The sequence below is a fragment of the Lycium barbarum genome, chromosome 12 (assembly GCF_019175385.1).
Source record: "Lycium barbarum isolate Lr01 chromosome 12, ASM1917538v2, whole genome shotgun sequence".
NCBI lineage: Eukaryota > Viridiplantae > Streptophyta > Magnoliopsida > Solanales > Solanaceae > Lycium > Lycium barbarum.
In genome coordinates this window covers 77,563,214-77,582,095 of record NC_083348.1, presented here as the reverse complement: position 1 = coordinate 77,582,095, position 18,882 = coordinate 77,563,214, and the positions used below count along the sequence as shown (strand labels likewise).

General features: G+C 34.5%; 1 protein-coding gene across 1 annotated transcript; it reads left to right on the top strand.

Annotated features, from left to right (window-relative positions):
• Positions 1–6,871: 6,871 nt before the first annotated feature.
• On the top strand, positions 6,872–9,617 carry LOC132623909 (gibberellin 2-beta-dioxygenase-like). The gene is made up of 3 exons (XM_060338719.1): positions 6,872–7,454; positions 8,025–8,376; positions 9,130–9,617. Exons 1-3 carry the CDS (start codon positions 7,045–7,047, stop codon positions 9,388–9,390), a joined length of 1,023 nt encoding a protein of 340 aa, XP_060194702.1. The 5' UTR covers positions 6,872–7,044; the 3' UTR covers positions 9,391–9,617.
• The last annotated feature ends 9,265 nt before the right edge of the window (positions 9,618–18,882 follow it).

Here is an 18,882-nt window from a genome sequence, read left to right as displayed (position 1 = left end):
GTTTCCATAAAGATTATAGATTATCCCTAGTATAATTGGCAGATGAGAAAATTGACTTTACAAGATGAGCTTTCTAAAGAGAGTTGATACAAACGTTTCTTTTTAATTTAACTACCCCCTTCTTATACATCTATCCTGTCACGACCCAACCCCGTGGGCCGTGACTGGTATCCTAACTGGATACCCAAACGTACCTACCTGACAGAAACGGCATACCAGACAGATAATTCACACTAGCTGTATACGGACTTAAGCCACTACAAATGCAGCTTGCATTATAACATACACAAACCCGAACATGCTGAAATTTCATATAGGCCGATGAGGCTAACATAACGGACAGAGTCACAAAATCGTACGTACCTACCCGAACCGTAGCAACCCGTAACCCACATACATATCTACAGGCCTCTAACAGACATACAGAATCATATGACGGGACAGGGCCCCGCCGTACCCAGAACTACCATACATACAGAATATACCGATGTCAGAAGATATATACCAAAAGTACACGCTCCGGATCAAAACGAGCTCTCCAAAATAGCAGAATCAGTGCCCTAGACTGGCGGCGTATCTCCGGGTGCGTCTGTACCTGCGGGCATGTAACGCAGCCCCCGAAGAACCGGGGGTCAGTACGAAAAATGTACCGAGTATGTAAAGCGAAAATAAAACAAGTATAATCATAGTCTGAACCAGAAGTACAGAAATATAACGGACAGAATCATGATCCAGAATCTGAGACAGATATACAGAGTTTAGCTGGCAGAATCATCATACGAATCAGGGGCACAGAGTATGGCTGGCATAGTCGTAATCAGAGCCAGAGATGCAGAAGTGTAGCGGACAGAACCATAATCCAATCGGACAGACAGAATCATGCATGCAGAGTCATACAGAGTCATATGCTTATACAGATGCAGATAGCATATACATACATACATATATCAGATCCCGGCCCTCTCATGAGGGACGCGGTAACAAAACCCGGCCCTCTTAGTACGGGACGCGGTGGACAGACAGAATCAGATCATATGCCATCCTGGCCTCCATCCCCATACACAAATCATAATATCATACAGATATAAACAGATCCCGGCCCGCACACCGAGGGACGCGGTGAACAATGCAGAGGAATATGCACGATAACAGAACCTGGCCCGGGCGCAGTGAAGGAAGCGTTGAGGCATCCACGAACAGATTAATGAGAAACCACATACTTACAGATCATTATACAGACTCAATCAAACTGAAGTATGCCAAACGGCGAGTCAAATCAGAGTATTCGAATAGTGTTCATGATACGCGCCTATATCCTACTTGGGAAGGCACGACAGATTATTACCGGAATCAGATTTCCAGATGTCAAAACCATTTTGTAGGATTTATATAAAAAGTAGTCATATCATGATCAGAATAATAGTCCAGATGTTGCCTGTGAGAAACAGACAGAAATAGGGCAAGTTAGGTTATACAAAAGTGTCAGGGCCTTGTGGGCCCACCTCGGACCAACTTGAGGCGACATACGTAAATTACTGATAATAGACCTTATGAGGTCGTCCATAGTCATTTGGAAGCATTCCGACTCCGTTTGGGACAATTGCATACAAAAGTTCACTTTAGAGACAAGTTATAAGAAAAGTGATTCAATCTTATTGAAGGAATTGGAGCGGATTTCCATCTCGAATTCCGAGGAACGGAGTCATATTTAAGGCTCGCGGCCGAGCCTATTACGTTTAGAACATGCATAAGAATGAAGGGGTAGGCTTTACATACCTCAATTGCGCCTTATGCTCGCTTAGCTTCACTTTCAATTTCGTCCAGAATCTACAAATGGTCATGTTTACCAATCGTCAAATTCAAGCCTTTAAGAATCCAAATTTTATTACATACTTGCCTACCGAAATTTCGGCAGCATTTCCCCTATATATATAACATCCCCGAGACTTAGCTCGGCTTAATATATCAACACAGCACCCAACAACAACATCAATAACAACAACAAGTATTATAAAATACACAATATGGCACAACTAGCCATCTTTCCGACATAACATGACATCTTTCATTCCGACCTTACATTTCCAAATCAATCTTACCATTTTCATATTCATCACTTAACAAGGTCATTACAACATACTTCGGAGGCATATCACACCATTTTCACAAAATATTCGTAAGGTATACACAATATACAAGCTTACTACCAAAGTCATATTTTACCCACAACTTCCAATCTTTAGCATATATGTTCCTGACATATTTCTATCTTCCAACTTCATCAATGACAATCATAATTTGCCTCTTACTACTTTCATTTTCCATATTTACATAAGTTACAATAAACTAGCATGTTTTCCTACAACAACTTAACAACCATTTTTTCCTTAACAACAAGAATCATTATCCTTTCATTCACTTCACAATAACACACTTAACATACTAACAAGATTTAATTCACATTCCATCATCAACATGATGCCACACGGCCATGCCTCATATTTTCCAACTTTCACTAATTTATTCAACTTTCACTTCCAATACAATTTCCACCATAACTACAACTAGATTACCACATAAAATTCAATTCATATTTCCTACACCTTAACACACACTCACGGCCAACTTCCAAACAACACACCTACTTCACAAACTTCCATGTTTTCATAAATTCTACTCAATTCTACATACTACAACATGAACCAAACTTCATAACATAAGAAAATGAATTGATTCTTACCTTTCCTCTTCAATTTCCACTTGCCACTAAAGTTGTCCTCTTGCCAAGAAAATTGTATCACTTTGTAGAGAATCTTGCACTTAGTAATAATCCCACAAGAAATGGATTTTTGAACCAAAGGATTTGGCTCCAAGAATTTTTTTCTCCTTTTCTTTTCTCTCTTTCTCTATCCGTGAGTTTTTTTTTTCTTGTTCTTTCTTTGTTCTTATTGAAACTTCTTTGGATATAGATGACTATATAATGTCACATGGAAATTAATTAATTCCATGGACTTGGGCCATGTTGTGGCCGGTTGGGCCTCCCTTGTTTGGGCCTCATTTTCTTTTTTTTTTTTTTTAGTCCAATTAGCTACATCTTGTAATTCATGAAGCAAGTTTCCAAAATTTCAATTTTTGCCCTTGGCCTCCTTTCGTAATTCCACACCAATGTATTCTTAGCCGACACATTCATACCAAGTAAGGTCCAAATATGACCTCATTCATTACAAGTCAAGTTATCTCGAATTTCCCGAATATGCAAAAATGCCGGATGTAACATATCCATAACTTTAGCAATACTTATAAAGATATTTTCTTAAATATTATAAAAATATTAAATCTACATTCTTACCCTAATTAAATTTGAGTCCGGTCGGATTAACCATTATTAATGGAATTTAGAGGATGCCTAATACCTTCCCTCTAGGTTAGTTGAACCCGTACCTAGAATTATTTGGTTTCGTAGACTTTAAAATAAAATCAACTCTAGGTAATTACTTCAATTAACTTTAGGTGCCCTAATTCACCGTAAATAATTAGGTAGCGACTCCTAACTTTAAATAACCCCGGAATTACCCGGATGTTATAAACTATTTTGACTCCGGTTAAAATAGGGTATAACAGTTGGGACTTTGTGCTTCTTGTTGCGGTGACTTTGTCACCGATATCGGCATGCCTCTTGATTCGGATCTTGCCCATCTTGACTTTGGATTTACATTTCGTCTTGATGATGTACTTTTGTCCATTTTCGAGTATGAGTGGAAAGCCACTTTCAACATGGCTCCTGATTCTCTTGATTATTGAGTGACGACCCTTCTTGATTTGGGGCTTCGGTCCATCTTGATATTGATTGTGCTTGGTGTGATGGCATGACGTACATATTGAGCGAAATTGGTTATTTGACAAACTCTCTTGAATTGATTTATAAGCTTTCTTGACACTTGAGCCTTCGAATATTGATTTCCACATTTGGAAACTCCTCAAGGTTTGATATTTGATAGTTTGATATACTTGTTTACTTGATTTTTTATTATCTTATTGAGCTACCTACGATGAATAAGGGAATTGGAGAATCTAATGACTCCAAGCCCAAAGTTTATATGCCACTAAGCTTTATGCTTAGAGATAGTTGTTTTCTATTGTAGGTCATGTACGGGAAGAGATTTGAAGATGGCCATTTGGAGTAGACTTTTTGGGCGCTTTAGTGAAGATCACATTTGCATATGCATCTAGGTCTTGTAAAATTTTGGGACTTGTACATGATCCATATGTCACACTTGTGTATGAAATTTTAGAGGCTCGTTGGACCATAAGACCATAAGCTTGTAACTTGAACTCGGTAACTTGTTTTGTTGTTTTTAGGTGTGCTTTTAACCCAAGTCATGCTATGTACTGGGTTTACATTTTGCCTTGTAATTATGTACAAAGGAAGATACTAGTTTCTGTGATAATCGCAAGTTTGAGTTTCGTGTATATTTAGATTCTTGTTGAAGTAAATTTTTTAAATTAGATAGCTTTAAGAAATGTAAATAAGTACTTTGTGAGAAAAAAAAATTATCTTCTTTTTAAAATAAAAAAGAGTCAGTTTAGAATAGCCCTACTTTAAGATTACATTATTAACAAAAAAAAAAAAAAAACAACTAAAGGGCAAATTTAGCTTGTTCTGCTCGATGCTACTTAGAATATTGACTATCATCATCGATCCGTATTTATTAATTGAACCCATTTGTGTAAAATCCTGGGTCCGCCACTACATGTAACAAAACATTCCTCTTAACGAGGCATTAGTCCAATGAGATTTTAGTTTGTGGTTGTCTCAGACTTTCAGAGCTTCTTAACAGAGTGAGTTAAGGTTGTCCTACAGAATAACTGATAACTAAGTATAAAATGATGCTAATTGCTAAAGAAAGAAAGATACTAACATTCCGCAGTTTTATGTTTTCTCTTAATAGAGTTATATGAGTATGGTTTAATTAATTACGACAATTGATTGGAATAGAAGGAACATCACGCAAGGACACCAGTAATGTAGCCATTTCGTAGCCCGTTTCTACCTTAATTTAACTTCCAACATTGCTTAGTCAGATTATAAATAAAATAAAATAATGAGGAATGAGGATTGTGCATTCTTCTTCAGAAAATCATAACGTGTAACTCCTCATGTTTGCTTTAGAAAATCATCTATGAATATGAACCAAAGGGATCAATCTTCCCCTTTTAGGTTGACTTTGTTGGCACAAAACAAATTAACTTGCGGTCGTTAAGTTTTTCCACAAGCAGATTAAATGGGCTGTTTGTTACTTTCAACAAAATTGCTTCAAATAAAATTTAAAAAAAAAGGTGGTTGGGGCGGAGGGGGGGGGGGGGGGGTAGTTCATCGATCAACCAACGATTATTAATAAAAGTTGAATAGAGTATCAAATTTGTGATATAAACTTGACGGCATGAATGATTTTTATTCGTTCATTTTGTTTACCTATTTTAAATATATTCCATTAAATTGACATGTCACATAGAAGCTCGTACCACCAAAGAATCTATGTAGTGCTATTTTAGCTTCTGACGTAGACGCTACCTAGCAAAGTCAGCTCCATCGTTTTATACCAAGATGAAACGTCAACTGAACATCAAACTTTATTATATTTGTTTCCTATTTCATAGTACTAATTGTGGAAGAATCTTAATTTTGATTTTTGAATGAGTAACGTAAAGCAGCATTTTTAAATTGAACTTTTTTATAGCCGTACGTCAGAATTCGAGAAACACTCTCTTTTCTTTTTTCCATTTTCAATTTTCTTAATTGGGGTATATCTCAAATTTCACTAAATAAATTCTTAAAAAATATACCTACTTCCTCTTTCACCATTTTATATCTCCTACTCTCTCTCTCTCAATTTGTTTGAATCTATTTCCTTTTTAATCCGTGTCAAAATGAATGACCTATGTCCTAATTTGGAAACAAATTCACTTTATAAATGATTTACAGCCACACAAATTTTCAAGGCTTATTTTGAATCATAAATTTCAAAAGTCTTCTCTTTTTCTTAAATGTCGTGCCCAGTCAAATGGGTTCATATAAATTGAAACGGAGGGAGTATTTTTTTTTCCTGGTCTGTTTAAGAAAAATATTATCTATACTTAATAGACTTTTAATTCCAATATTCTTATTTTATTCTTAGTGGCATTTCCTTATAAGAATAACATGACATATCTGAAACCACAAAGATTGAATGGTATTTTTGGTTGTTATACAGTGGTGGAGCCACACTATGCCGAGGGTGTTCGTCCGAACCCCCTCGACGGAAAAAAAACACTATTTTTATAAGGTTAAAATTATTTTATGTATATATAGTAGATGTTGAACCCTCTTAGGTTTCTTCGTATGCTTACTTTTTTATATTTTGAATCCCCTCAGGGGAAATCCTGACTCCGCCACTATTGGTATATCATTTATACCTTTAGTCTAAACTAGTGGCAGAACTATCCTTGTCCAAAGAGAGTCAATTAACATTCTTTGTCTGAAAAATTACATTGCGTAGATAGATCAAGTTTTTTAAGCATGTAAATTATATGCAACAATATCCTCTCAACACTATTTACATATGTATATTTTTATACTTTAATTATTTTTAATAAAAATTCTGATTCTGTTTTAGGATCTCAAGATTCAAATGTCTTCTTTACATTTTAAAAATTACACCTGGTCAAATAAGATTCATGTTTGGTCAAACTAAGACACATGCAATGAGATGACGGAAGTATATAAAAATGAATAAATAAATTTAAAGTCCACCCTCGGTAGAGGAAGTAACAAAGAAAATAGAAATAGTCTCTCTCTCTCTCTATATATATATATATATAACTAGGCCATATGGCATCTCCTAATAGTTTCTAACGCATCCCAAATTACCTTTGCTCTCATGCAATAGCCCTATTTAAACTCCACCAATCCCTACTAGACCATTACTCATTCATCCTATCCAACCAAAAATCTTCTTCTCTTTCTTCTTGTATCCTTCTTGAATATTTCATTTGCTACAAACAACTATGGTAGTTTTATCTCAGCCACTTGTAGAAAACTTTTCTCGCATTAAAACATGCAAGCATAACACTAGTGATCATGTTTACACTGGTGTTATCCCAGTGATAGACCTATTAGACCCTGAAGCCAACACTCTTATTATAAAAGCTTGTCAAGAAATTGGGTTCTTTAAGTTGGTGAACCATGGTGTCCCCATTGAGACCATCACCAAATTAGAAAGTGAAGCTGTCACGTTCTTCAACTTGTCCCAAATTGAGAAAGATAAAGCTGGCCCTGCTTACCCTTTTGGCTATGGTAACAAAAGAATTGGCTCAAATGGTGATGTGGGTTGGGTTGAATATTTACTCTTCACAACTAACCCTGAACTCACTCACCAAAAATCCATCACTATTTCTGGAAATTCTCATCTTTTTTGGTAAGTGACAAAATCATTATTGTTTTCCAATGGTATCTTCCTTTTTTTTCTTTTTGGATTTAAGTTATATACACTGTCAGCCAGTACAGAACCTGTCCAAAGGGTTTAATTGAAACCTCTTCAGCGAAAAATATAAATAAAAATATTTTTCAGTATATATATATCTTATGTGTTAAATCTTCTTGACTTTTGCTTATGTTTACTTTTATTTATATTTTAACTTTGAATATTATGATTTCACCACTATCGACAGCCGGTGGCAAAAAATTTCATTAAGGCAATTCAAAATATAAAGAAACAAATATATGAAAAAAATCAAGGGGACTCAACATCTATCGTACATACATAAAGAATAATTGATTTTGTATATATTGTGTAATTTTTCGGCAAGGGGTTTCGCGCCCCCTCTGTCAGTGCTGACACCTTAATGACCTAGTGCTATTAAATAGATTTATCTATAATTGCCTTTTATATAAGTGATCTGATTGTGCAAATATACATCTATTACGCCGCCCGTAAAAAAAAATCATTATTTGCCATTAATTGTTCTTTGTTTATGTATCTATGCAGGGCACTTGTGAATGAGTATGTAAGTGCAGTGAGAAATTTGGGATGTGTAGTGCTGGAGAAGATAGCAGAAGGGTTGAGAATAGAACCAAAGAATGTGCTAAGTAGGATGCTAAGGGATGAGAAAAGTGACTCATGTTTCAGGTTAAATCATTATCCACCATGCCCAGAGCTGCTCAAAGCATTGAGTGGTAGGAATATGATAGGATTTGGAGAACACACAGACCCACAAGTAATATCAGTACTGAGATCTAACAACACAAGTGGCCTGCAAATCTCTCTGAAAGATGGGACATGGCTCTCAGTCCCACCTGATCCCTACTCCTTTGTCATCAATGTTGGCGACTCTTTGGAGGTAACATCTACTGCGTTTTCCTTTTATTTTAATTCTTGGCAAGTTTTTCACGTTTTTGGTCCCTAGTGAAAGTCTACATATTTTCTTTTTCAATTCCCTAAGGTTAGTTTTTTGTTTAGAGCTCTAAAAAAATAACAGTTGGGTGTGCGAATAAATTTTCACATTGGTAGCCGAAAAGAAAAGCATGTTACTATAAGGTGTAGGGATACTTTAATGGTGTGAGACCGTCTAGAAAAAATCGTGCTAATTTGATCTAAAGCGAATAATATCACGCTATGCTAAGTGTATCTTTCGACTGTTTAAGCACAACATTAACTAACGAAAATGCATCCTACTCCTATTCTTCATCAATCAATAAAGTGCCTGTTGTTCTTGATTTCTAACGGAACGAGTTCTTTTTTATTTTTCTGTAGAGTTTAAAGTTTTGTACAATGACCATGTATTAAGTAATTTTTTACACTATCTATTTAATTTACCTTTAATAATAGGTATTGGCAGTTAATGACCGTACTAGTACAATCTACAATATCGAAAAAAACGTGAATTTTCGTTGGAAAGTTTGCTAAAAATGTTTCCAACGAGCCAATTTTAGACGAATTCAGTACAAAAAAAAATTATTCGCAATTTTCTAATAGTGTCTAGTAACTTGAAAATTAGTGTAAACAACATGCAACAGCATAGTAAAATCACAAGTATCTCATACTGTAAAAATTATTTACACTGTTAACATTTTGTGATATTATTGAATAACAGGTAATGAGTAATGGCAGGTTTAGGAGTGTGCGGCACAGGGTGTTGGCAGATAGTTTGAAATCCAGGGTGTCCATGATTTACTTTGGAGGTCCACCTCTGAGTGAAAAGATAGCACCTTTATCATGCTTAATGGAGGAACCTGATGAGGAAATTCTGTACAATGAATTCACATGGTCTGAATACAAGAAGTCAGCTTACAAGACAAGGCTTGGTGACAATAGGCTGTCCCTCTTTGAAAAGAAATCAAAAGCTGCCCAATGACAACATATGGTCAAAATTAACCCATTTAGGAAAATTATTTAGGAATTTGACTTCACTTTCCTTAGTTGGAAATAAAAAAGTGTAGGGTCTTTTAAATATTTTTAAAGCTTTCTGGGGTGTTTTCTAGGTTAATGGCTTTATGTCATCACCCTACTTTTTTCATTTTGTGCTTAATTTTGTAACAACTACCCTTGTGCTATAAATGCGATTTTATCTTCATTATGTCATCACTTTGTATACTTGTTGGGAAAAAGCTGTGGAATTTTCATTAACTTTTGTGACCCCTAAATTGTGGATATTATCAGGTGGAGGTTGTAAATTTATTGTCTGATCTCACTGCTTCTGTAACCTATGCCGCTCGACATTAAAAATGCACATGCTATACTTATATATTAAACGGTCTTCATTTACCCATATGTTTTTCTTTTAAGAAATTGCTTCAGTTCAAACTCCCGTACCTATAAATTTGAATGGTTCTTAGTCTAGTCTAGACAAAATCAATAGTTTAAACTTTAAAGCCGACTAGTACACGAAGTGAACTGAACTCATTTAAAGGCGGGCTAATTTTATAAGTTCGTCAACCAAATTTATAAGTATTTTTTTATTTACTAGATGATGAAAGCCCGTGTTAGTACGGACCCAACATAAAAAATAGTATCATATTTTTTTTTTAGTTTGTCTAAAAAAGAATGATATATTTTTATGTTTAGAAATTATTTAACTTGAAACTTTCCTTTTTACCTTTAATGAAATGATTTAAATCCACACAAATATCTCTACTTGTTTTAGCCTACGAGTTTCAAAGATTTTTTCTTTCTTTTTTAAAATTTGTGTCTAGTCAAACTATATCACATAAATTAGGACAGAGAGAGTACCTTTTAGTCATATAATTATGGATTTTTTATTATAAAAAGTATTATAATTCAATTAATTGATAATATCAATAAATTATTTTACGTAGTCCGCTTCTCCCATATATGACTTTCCTGGTTTGGTTCTCCAATTGAAAGATTTGAAATACATCTTCTCCTACCGAATTTCATGCCATCATCTCTTTGTTTGAAATACACCCTCTCCTACCGAATTTCATGTCATCGTCTCTTTCTACTCAACAACACTGAAAAGCGCTTTTATGTATTAGCATATATTGTAGTCCCTAAATTTTTAAGTATAGACCAACTTCATCATTTTAAGAAAATATGTATATACGTTTCTTGACCGTTTATATTTCATCTTCTTGATGTGATTCCTCATTATTTGTGTGAGACGTATGTTTGGATACGTTTTAAATCTTTTGATTTTATGACTTCTTTAGCGATTTTTGTGTTCAATTTAAATCTTTATTTCTTTTTTTTTTCTAAATTTCTCTAAGCGTACCTTTACCATTTTCTGAACTTATTATCATTATTTAAATGTCTTATTTTTATTTTATTTTTTGCAGTTATCTCCTACTTCTTCACATGAACCCACCTTAAATTTTTTTTATTACTATTAAAGAAGAGTGGGTTGACGACCAAACCCATTCTTCTATAATAGTAGAAATTTATGCGTTTGATGAATATAAAAGTACTCATAACATAAATGTTTATATGTTAAAATTAATCAAAAATTATAAATTAGTCACTCATAACTTGTAGTTTTATAGCTTTCAAGCACTTTTGATCTGATCAATTTTTTTACGATTTTACGCTGTCAAGTCTATATATTTTCTTTTCGTTATTCGTCCTTTTTATGCAAAGTACTTTTAAATTTTATATTGTTTGTTAGTGGCTTCAAGGACGTTTAGGTCACTTTAACAGCTTATTTACACCAATTTTTACCAAACATGCGAACAACTAATTATTATTGGCTTCTAACACTTTTACCAAAATATGTAACTGCTAATTTATTTATAAAATCAGTTTTAGTACCTTTCAGGACTTGACACTTACCCGGGGAAGAGAAGCCATGATTTGAAATTGATGAGTTGGGGACTCTAGTTCTTTTAAGTTAGTGATTCTAAATTCATAATTTCTACATGTTCAACCGATTTCTTAAGACAACTACAAGGTTTGGACCAAAGCTATTGGGTTTAGCTGAACCCGTAAACTATATACTAGCTCGGCCATGCTTGCTAGCTACTTTTAATCAGCTAACTCAGACGGGCTCTTAACAATAGAGTTAAAATAGGAAAACCAAAGGTGCACGTCAACGATTTCATTAGATAGCTGCTATCTCTTTTTAATATATAACAATCGTATAATTTTGTCCACTAAAGCTTAAGAGAATACAAGATAAGAATAAAATTGCTTCTAACCCTAATCTTAGAGATTTACACTTATTATTAAGCCACAATACTTGGTCTCATAACTTTTTAAGAAGACATTGGGCAGAATTATTGAAAGGAAAATTTATGCCTAATTGTGATCCCAATTAGTCCATATCATTACTCATCTTCCCCTCTTCCATCCTTAACTTCCTCAGTACTTCTCTCTTCTTCTTTTTTAATGAAAATGACATCCATAAATGGTCTCCAGCAAACTTAATGGTGGTCTCCTATTAAGCATGGGGAAAGGCCACAAATAATACATAGGGAAAGTTGTTTTCAACAGAGTTTGCATTGACCGTCCAACTGTAGTTTTTATTATATATCCCAATCCATGCTGTCTCTGACAAAACATTCTATTACCATTCAGCAACTAGCTAGTCTAGCTTGAAAATGACTTTTTTATAAACCCATTCCCAAATCTTTAAGCTTCCATTTGATACTTCCTCCGTCTCATAATAAATGTCATTTTAACTAGAAAAAATTATCTCATAATAAGTGTCATCTTAAGAAACTAAGACATAAATTGATTAGTTTTTTTCAATTCTACCCTTAGATAATAAAGTAACATTTAAATGATGATTGAAAAAATCACATAGTAACTTGGTATTATTGGATTCTCAATGTCAAAAGGTTTACTTTTTGTGCATGCTCTAATCAAAATGTAAAAGTAATTTATTTAGGGATAATATGGTAAACTTCACATTGCATTACTGATTTCTTAATATGCGTGTTCTTAGCTAAGGTGACACTTATTATGGAACTGAGCGAGTAATAGATTTTGGGAGCATATTTTGAAGATTTGTTTTCAAATCTTTGTTTGGTCATAAAATTTTGACAAATTTTGATAATAAATCTTCAAATTTTCAAATTCAGACTCAAACCTGTTTTTGGGCCAAGATTTATGTTTTGATCTTTTCAAAACTTTTAAAAATTACCCCCAACTTTAATATTTTATTAAAAAAAACCCATTTATATGTGAACCAACTAATTCTATCTACCATGTTTCTTCATTAGAGTCGTATTTATCATGTTTCCACAATTAAAGTGGTCTCTTCTCTGAAGTGAAGATTGTTTGTACAATGTGAAAAATTATATTAAAGAATAGCTAGTTATTAGTTACTACCATTGGATTTTTTTTTCCTTGCACAGATGGATCTTTGTATTGTACTTTGAATTATAGTAGCTAGTAATTGTGTTATTAACAATTGTTATTCAAATATCATGTTTTGCATAATTTTGAGATTAATAAGTATGTACGTTTTGTATGGTTGGGTATTTTTAATAGTTTTTAGAATTTATGGGTATAAGTGATGTTCCATATTTTCAAAAACAAAAAGTGAAATATATTTTAAAAAACTATGGCCAAACACATTTTCAAAACCTGAAAAACTTCACCCCAATCAAATTTTTCAATTTTTTTGGGAATCTTATCTATGGCCAAACACTAGCTAAAAGTCTAGACAATTTAAATTTTGTTGTTACTTCGTCTCATTTACATGACAAAATTATTTATATTATCCATCCCAAAAACAGATATTTTTAATTTGAAAACTATCTCAAATTTATCCTTAATGAGATGACTAATTAGCTTTGTTGCATAGAAGAGTTGATTCCTTTACTAGAGGAATGAATTAAAAAAAAGGGGTGAAATTATACCACCACTTATTTAGTTATTGTTAGAAAAAAAATTATGTCTAGTTAAATAGATTCACATAAAATGAACTGATAACGGAGCAATTCTCTTCTGTTTTATATTTTCATTTTCCTCTGCTTTATTAAAAAAGCAGTTGAGCCAGCAGCGTAAAAGTAAACATCGTATGAAGTTGAAAAAGTGGCTTGAAAAAATATTGCTCGAAAATGATATCGATGAACTAGTAAATGGTCTAATGTAAGCTTTGCATTATTGGATATGAGATAAACAAGGATAAGGAAACATCATGTGAAGTTGAAAAAGTGGCTTGAAAAAATATTGCTCGAAAATGATATCGATGAACTAGTAAATGGTCTAATGTGAGCTTTGCATTATTGGATATGAAATAAAAAAGGATAAGGAATATATTGAATCGTAAATGTGACATGAGGCATGCAATTCTATGGGCAGGCTACAACAGACTGAAGAAACAAGACTGTAGATTTTGTGTTTCAATCACTTTCAGATCCCGTACTAGCTACTATTGCCGTCTTGTTTTACCACTGCAGCACATGGATTTAATACAAATGAACAATATTTGACTACAACATAAATTTATTATTATAGCATACGCATACGCATACATATACAAACAAATTATTTTACCAAGTACATTTCCTATAATTTCGCTTCAAAAGTTTAATACGTTTGTAGAAGTTACAAAAACGTGATGTTCTGGACTTATTTTTTTGACACGTTTTAAAGCATTTTTATTCTTGTAAAAATTCTTGAAATCTCCACTCACAAAGTCTGATTAGGAGATAATTAAGTTCACATCTCTGTGGTCAATACAATCTTCATTCTGGCAAATAAATAGAAAAGCTGAAAGCCTCAAGAACTAAACTTCTTCCAAAAGTCAGTTAAATTATGAAAAGAATTAACATCATTCATGTCAAATCATATGAATGTTATGGGTGTTATTGCTGTTGTTATGGGTGTCAATTATAGGTAAAATGGCTAACACAATAAACTGTAATCTTTGACCTGATATATCTCCAACTTATGAAAAGCACAATCATATACTCTTGATCTCTTCCGGTACATACTCTTTTTTTTATTTGTTTAAAAGAGAGCAATCTACACTTGAAAAATAACTTAAACTTTAAATTTCTCAATTTACTCTTAATGGCATGATTTTATAGGGAGACACATGTTGCGAGATATTTAATGCGACAAATTCCAAAATTCTTCATTTCTTAATTTTCAAACCATCTCACATACAATAAAACGGGAGCATCATCATCAAATGGTCAAGATCTAAAAAAATTATGATGAGAGACATCAATATCAAATTCTATAGTTTCAGCCTGCAACAAGCAATTGATTATCTTGCGTTGAGCGGGCAAGTGAAAAGTTGTCCAATTAGCGAATGGGGTCGTTCCATTATTATTGGCTAGTCAAAGATTCTTTTTCCCCATTTTAAATCTTTTAATTAAAGGTGTTTTTATTGTACTGATAGTGCAGGCCAATCTCAATGTAAAGAAATTTCTATGTAAATACATATAGTTCATGTCGGGGTCAGTCATCAGTGGGTGCCCCAGCATCCGACACGCTCTAGGTAGATCTGCCCCTGGTTCTAGCATATAAATGATGTCCCACTTAGAGCCTTATTCTTCTTACTCTGTCTAGCTATACCGTCGATTTATAAATTATAAGTATTGAAGAACAAATTAGACATCGAGCCTTATAAATTATATTGAATGACAAAGTAGATATTGAACAATATTCTTACTTGTCTGGGCCTCTAGCCACTGATGATGACCAATTTTTTTTAATCGTAAAAGACCAATAACGACGGTATTTGGACTTTTATGCATATGGCGACCAAATTTTCCCTTGCTAAATGCCTTTCTCTTGCAGCGATCATTTTAAAATTTCCAAAATGCCTCGCAAGTCACACCACGAAGAGTATTCTAAGAGTCCGGAACCAAAATGACTCTAAAAAGGTGTTTTTGAACCAAAATACCTCAACAAAAAAAAATTACAAAATTATCTTTAGTGTAGTAAATTACTGCGCTAAAGCGTATTCCGTCTATCCTTTAGCGCAATAAAATACTGCGCTATATCAAGCCCTAATTCTCCAAAACTGCCTCTTATTACATTTTCACACTTTTTTACGTACTTTAGCCGCATATTAATCATGTTTTGAGACTCCGAAACTTAAATATTTTATATAGAACCCTACTTATTTTTGTGCGATTAATAAGGTGGGCTCAATACATCAAGGATATGCAAAAGTTCAGATTGTCGTTTTAGTGGTTTAAAAGTGCTCGAGCTCCACTTTTTGTTTGAAGACTTGGTGTCATTAGCTGTAAGTGGACTATGAAAATACTTAAACTTATTCATTAATAATAAACCAAAAGTTGTAAAAATACAATAATTAAAAAAAAAAACTTAAAATACATTCATCAATTCATGCGCTTGAGTTGATAAAAAACTAAACATACTAATATTCTTCAAAATAACAACATCATCATAAATTAAACTTGAAACTAATATCACAACATTCTTAATCATCATCAGAATAGAAGTCCTCAATATCGTCCTCAGAAAAATATTGGTTGTTTCTTAAGACACGTCTTTTTTTAGTAGATGTTAGTTCTCTTACCGGTTGATGATGCTTATTCTTCGGCCAACTTTAGCATGTAAAATCTACATCGTCTTACCAGCATTCTGTTGTTTTCTTTTCTAATCCTTTGTACAGCAAGCTCGCAAGTTGTTGGACGTACTCGAGGCATGGTTATGGAGTACCTTGTTGGGATTGGAGCGTTGAGAACCATTAATCACCTTGAATTCATGGCTAGGGATCCTCGGGAAGCCCCGTCTAGAATTCAGGCCGAAGTCACTCAAGCGGAACCTACTTATGAACACAATTACCCTAACATGAGTATTTATGAAGGCATTTTGACGATCCAAATGCCTCTGGATAGTTTAAGTCAGCAATTTGATGGGCAACGGTAAGTATTCATTTTTTACATTATTATCATTATGTGTAGTGGCACTTGAATGCTATTAATGATGTCGATTATATTATTTAAGGGTTGTACACCTGATATGGATCATATCGGACAGTCCTCTCAATCGGGATGGATTAATCAGGTTGGAACATCTTCAGCCTATCCAACTACTCAAAACGATAGTCCTTCCTCAAGTTTTGGTGCAGCTAATTAATATCGGTACGTCTATTTTGTAACATCAATATTATTATTTGATGTGTAGTAGTTAAAATACTATACTTTCTTGTGAAGGGAGAATGTCGTGGTTGCACCAAATTATAGGCAAAGAGTTGCTATGGATGGTCTGGATTATCCTAATTATATAGAGACATCATCCAGTGATAGTGAGGAAATACCTAATACGGAGGAAAGTGACGATGAAGAAAGTGAGGATGAGGTTGAGGTTGGAACTAATCCTCAGTATCAAGTAGAAGTGTTGCAAGACATGATGAACAGCCCGGCACACCAGGAGGAACTGAATTCACAGCAACCATTTGAACAACAAAAGTCGACCCCAGCTCAGCCGGAAAGCCAATATCAACAGCAAGAGTCAATCCCGGTTTAGTGGCATTCCGATGAGATCCCCTATCTTGATCATCTTCAAGATCGCTCAGATGCCTTTGTCTTTACTAGGGAGGATGATCATATTCGACGAAGTTTGTGGAAAGAGCCAGTGGATCTTATAAAACAAAAGGCTCATATTGAAAAAGACATGATTTTCAACTCGAAAAAATCATTGCAAAGGGCTATTAAGATTTATTGCATCCAGGGGATGAGGGAGTTCAAAGTTGACGATTCCACACGAAAACTCTGGCGATTGGTCTGCAAGCGAAAATATCAAGGTTGCGAATGGATGCTCCGTGGTAAGGAGACTGCTGAAAAAATGTGGACTATTTCAAAATTCTACACAAAGCACACTTGTGATATGGGTGACCTCTCAGATAATCATTGCAATCTAGATACCAATATGATTGCTCATGTGTTAGTTGGCGACATTGGAAAAAAACACAAGTTATCCCCTTCGCCTAAGTTTATTTTATTTTTGATGTTAATATGATGTTCCTCATTGCTATATGCTGATATTTCAACTTATTCATGTTCCCTATTAAAGATTGTATTACAGTCGTCCAGAAAGTATATAGCAAAACCGTTAGTAGGCAGAAGGTGTATCTTGGGTGTAGGCGTGCACATGAGATAGTCTACGGCAATTGGGAGGGCTCTTTCAAGAAGTTGCTGAGATACATGGAAACTCTACAACACTTCAATCATGGTACTGTTATTGAATGGAAGCTCAAATCGAAGCCTGGTGTGTCCGATAATATTTTTGAGTTTGTGTTTTGGGCATTCAAACCATGCATTGATGGTTTTTCTCATTGTCGGCTTGTAATATCAATAGATGTGACACATGTATACGGGGTATACGACATAAAGCTGCTAATTGCAGTTGGAATGGATGCAAATAGAGCTATATTCCCTCTAGATTTTGCAATTGCAGCTAATGAAAGCATTAGTACGTGGGGTATGTTTTTGGACTACTTAAGGCAACACGTTATTAAGGATCGCTTGGGAATATGTGTGATCTCAGACAGAAATGATTGCATCTTGCACAACATGTTTAATTTGCAGGGGTGGCAACCACCCTTTGCCTACCATCGTTATCGTTTAAGGCATTTGAAGGCAAACTTTCAAAAGGCATATCGAAGCCCAGCACTTTGCAATTGGATGTGGGCGGCTGCAACAAGCGCATTAGGAGAAGAATTTTGACCTGCAGATGGACATTATTTGGCTGGCGAATGGGGAAGCCGTCCACTGGTTGAATGCAATTGATAAAGACAAATGGACATTACACCAGGATGAAGGTAGGCGATGGAGTATGCTGACAACAAACAGCTCTGAATCATTCAATGACTTGTTGAAATCTGCACGGGGACTACCCGTCACCGCAATGGTGAGAATAACTTTTAAGCAAGTTGTGGAGCGGTTCGTCAATAGATCAAAAGAGGCCAAAACACTAACGATAGACGGTCTAAGATGGATGCCAAAACCGTCAAAACTGTTCGAGTATCACAAATTCAAGGCTCAGCAACACGACCGGATAGAGTACATGTTACACCTTGAAAAATTTATGTCGTTGAGTCGTAAATAGACTAACGCAAGTTTAAGACGAACATGAAACTCTCACGACTATAAGAGGTTGATTGGCAACCTCAAAGTATATGCGATAAGATTTTTAAGTTATATGACTTGGTGAACTAGGTTCGTCAAGGGAAGCGAAGTATAACCTGTGTTTGGGAAAGATTTCACGGTTATCGAGCTAACTAATATCTAGTAAGGTCTTGAGGATGAGTTATAATGTTCGTTAGATCGTTAAGGAAGTGTTAAACAAGTGTTAAGAAGGTTCCATAAGGATTTGAGATCAAACGAAACGACGAGGACAAATCCGGGAAAATGGTGGATTGTAAGGTCATATATACGGATCGTATAATTTATACGGCCCG

Bases quoted from the DNA above. Each gene is read 5' to 3' on its own strand.
- LOC132623909 (XM_060338719.1), top strand. From the start codon at position 7,045: ATGGTAGTTTTATCTCAGCCACTTGTAGAAAACTTTTCTCGCATTAAA. The intron at 7,455-8,024 runs GTAAGTGACAAA...GTATCTATGCAG, and splicing joins GGAAATTCTCATCTTTTTTG to GGCACTTGTGAATGAGTATG. The intron at 8,377-9,129 runs GTAACATCTACT...ATTGAATAACAG, and splicing joins ATGTTGGCGACTCTTTGGAG to GTAATGAGTAATGGCAGGTT.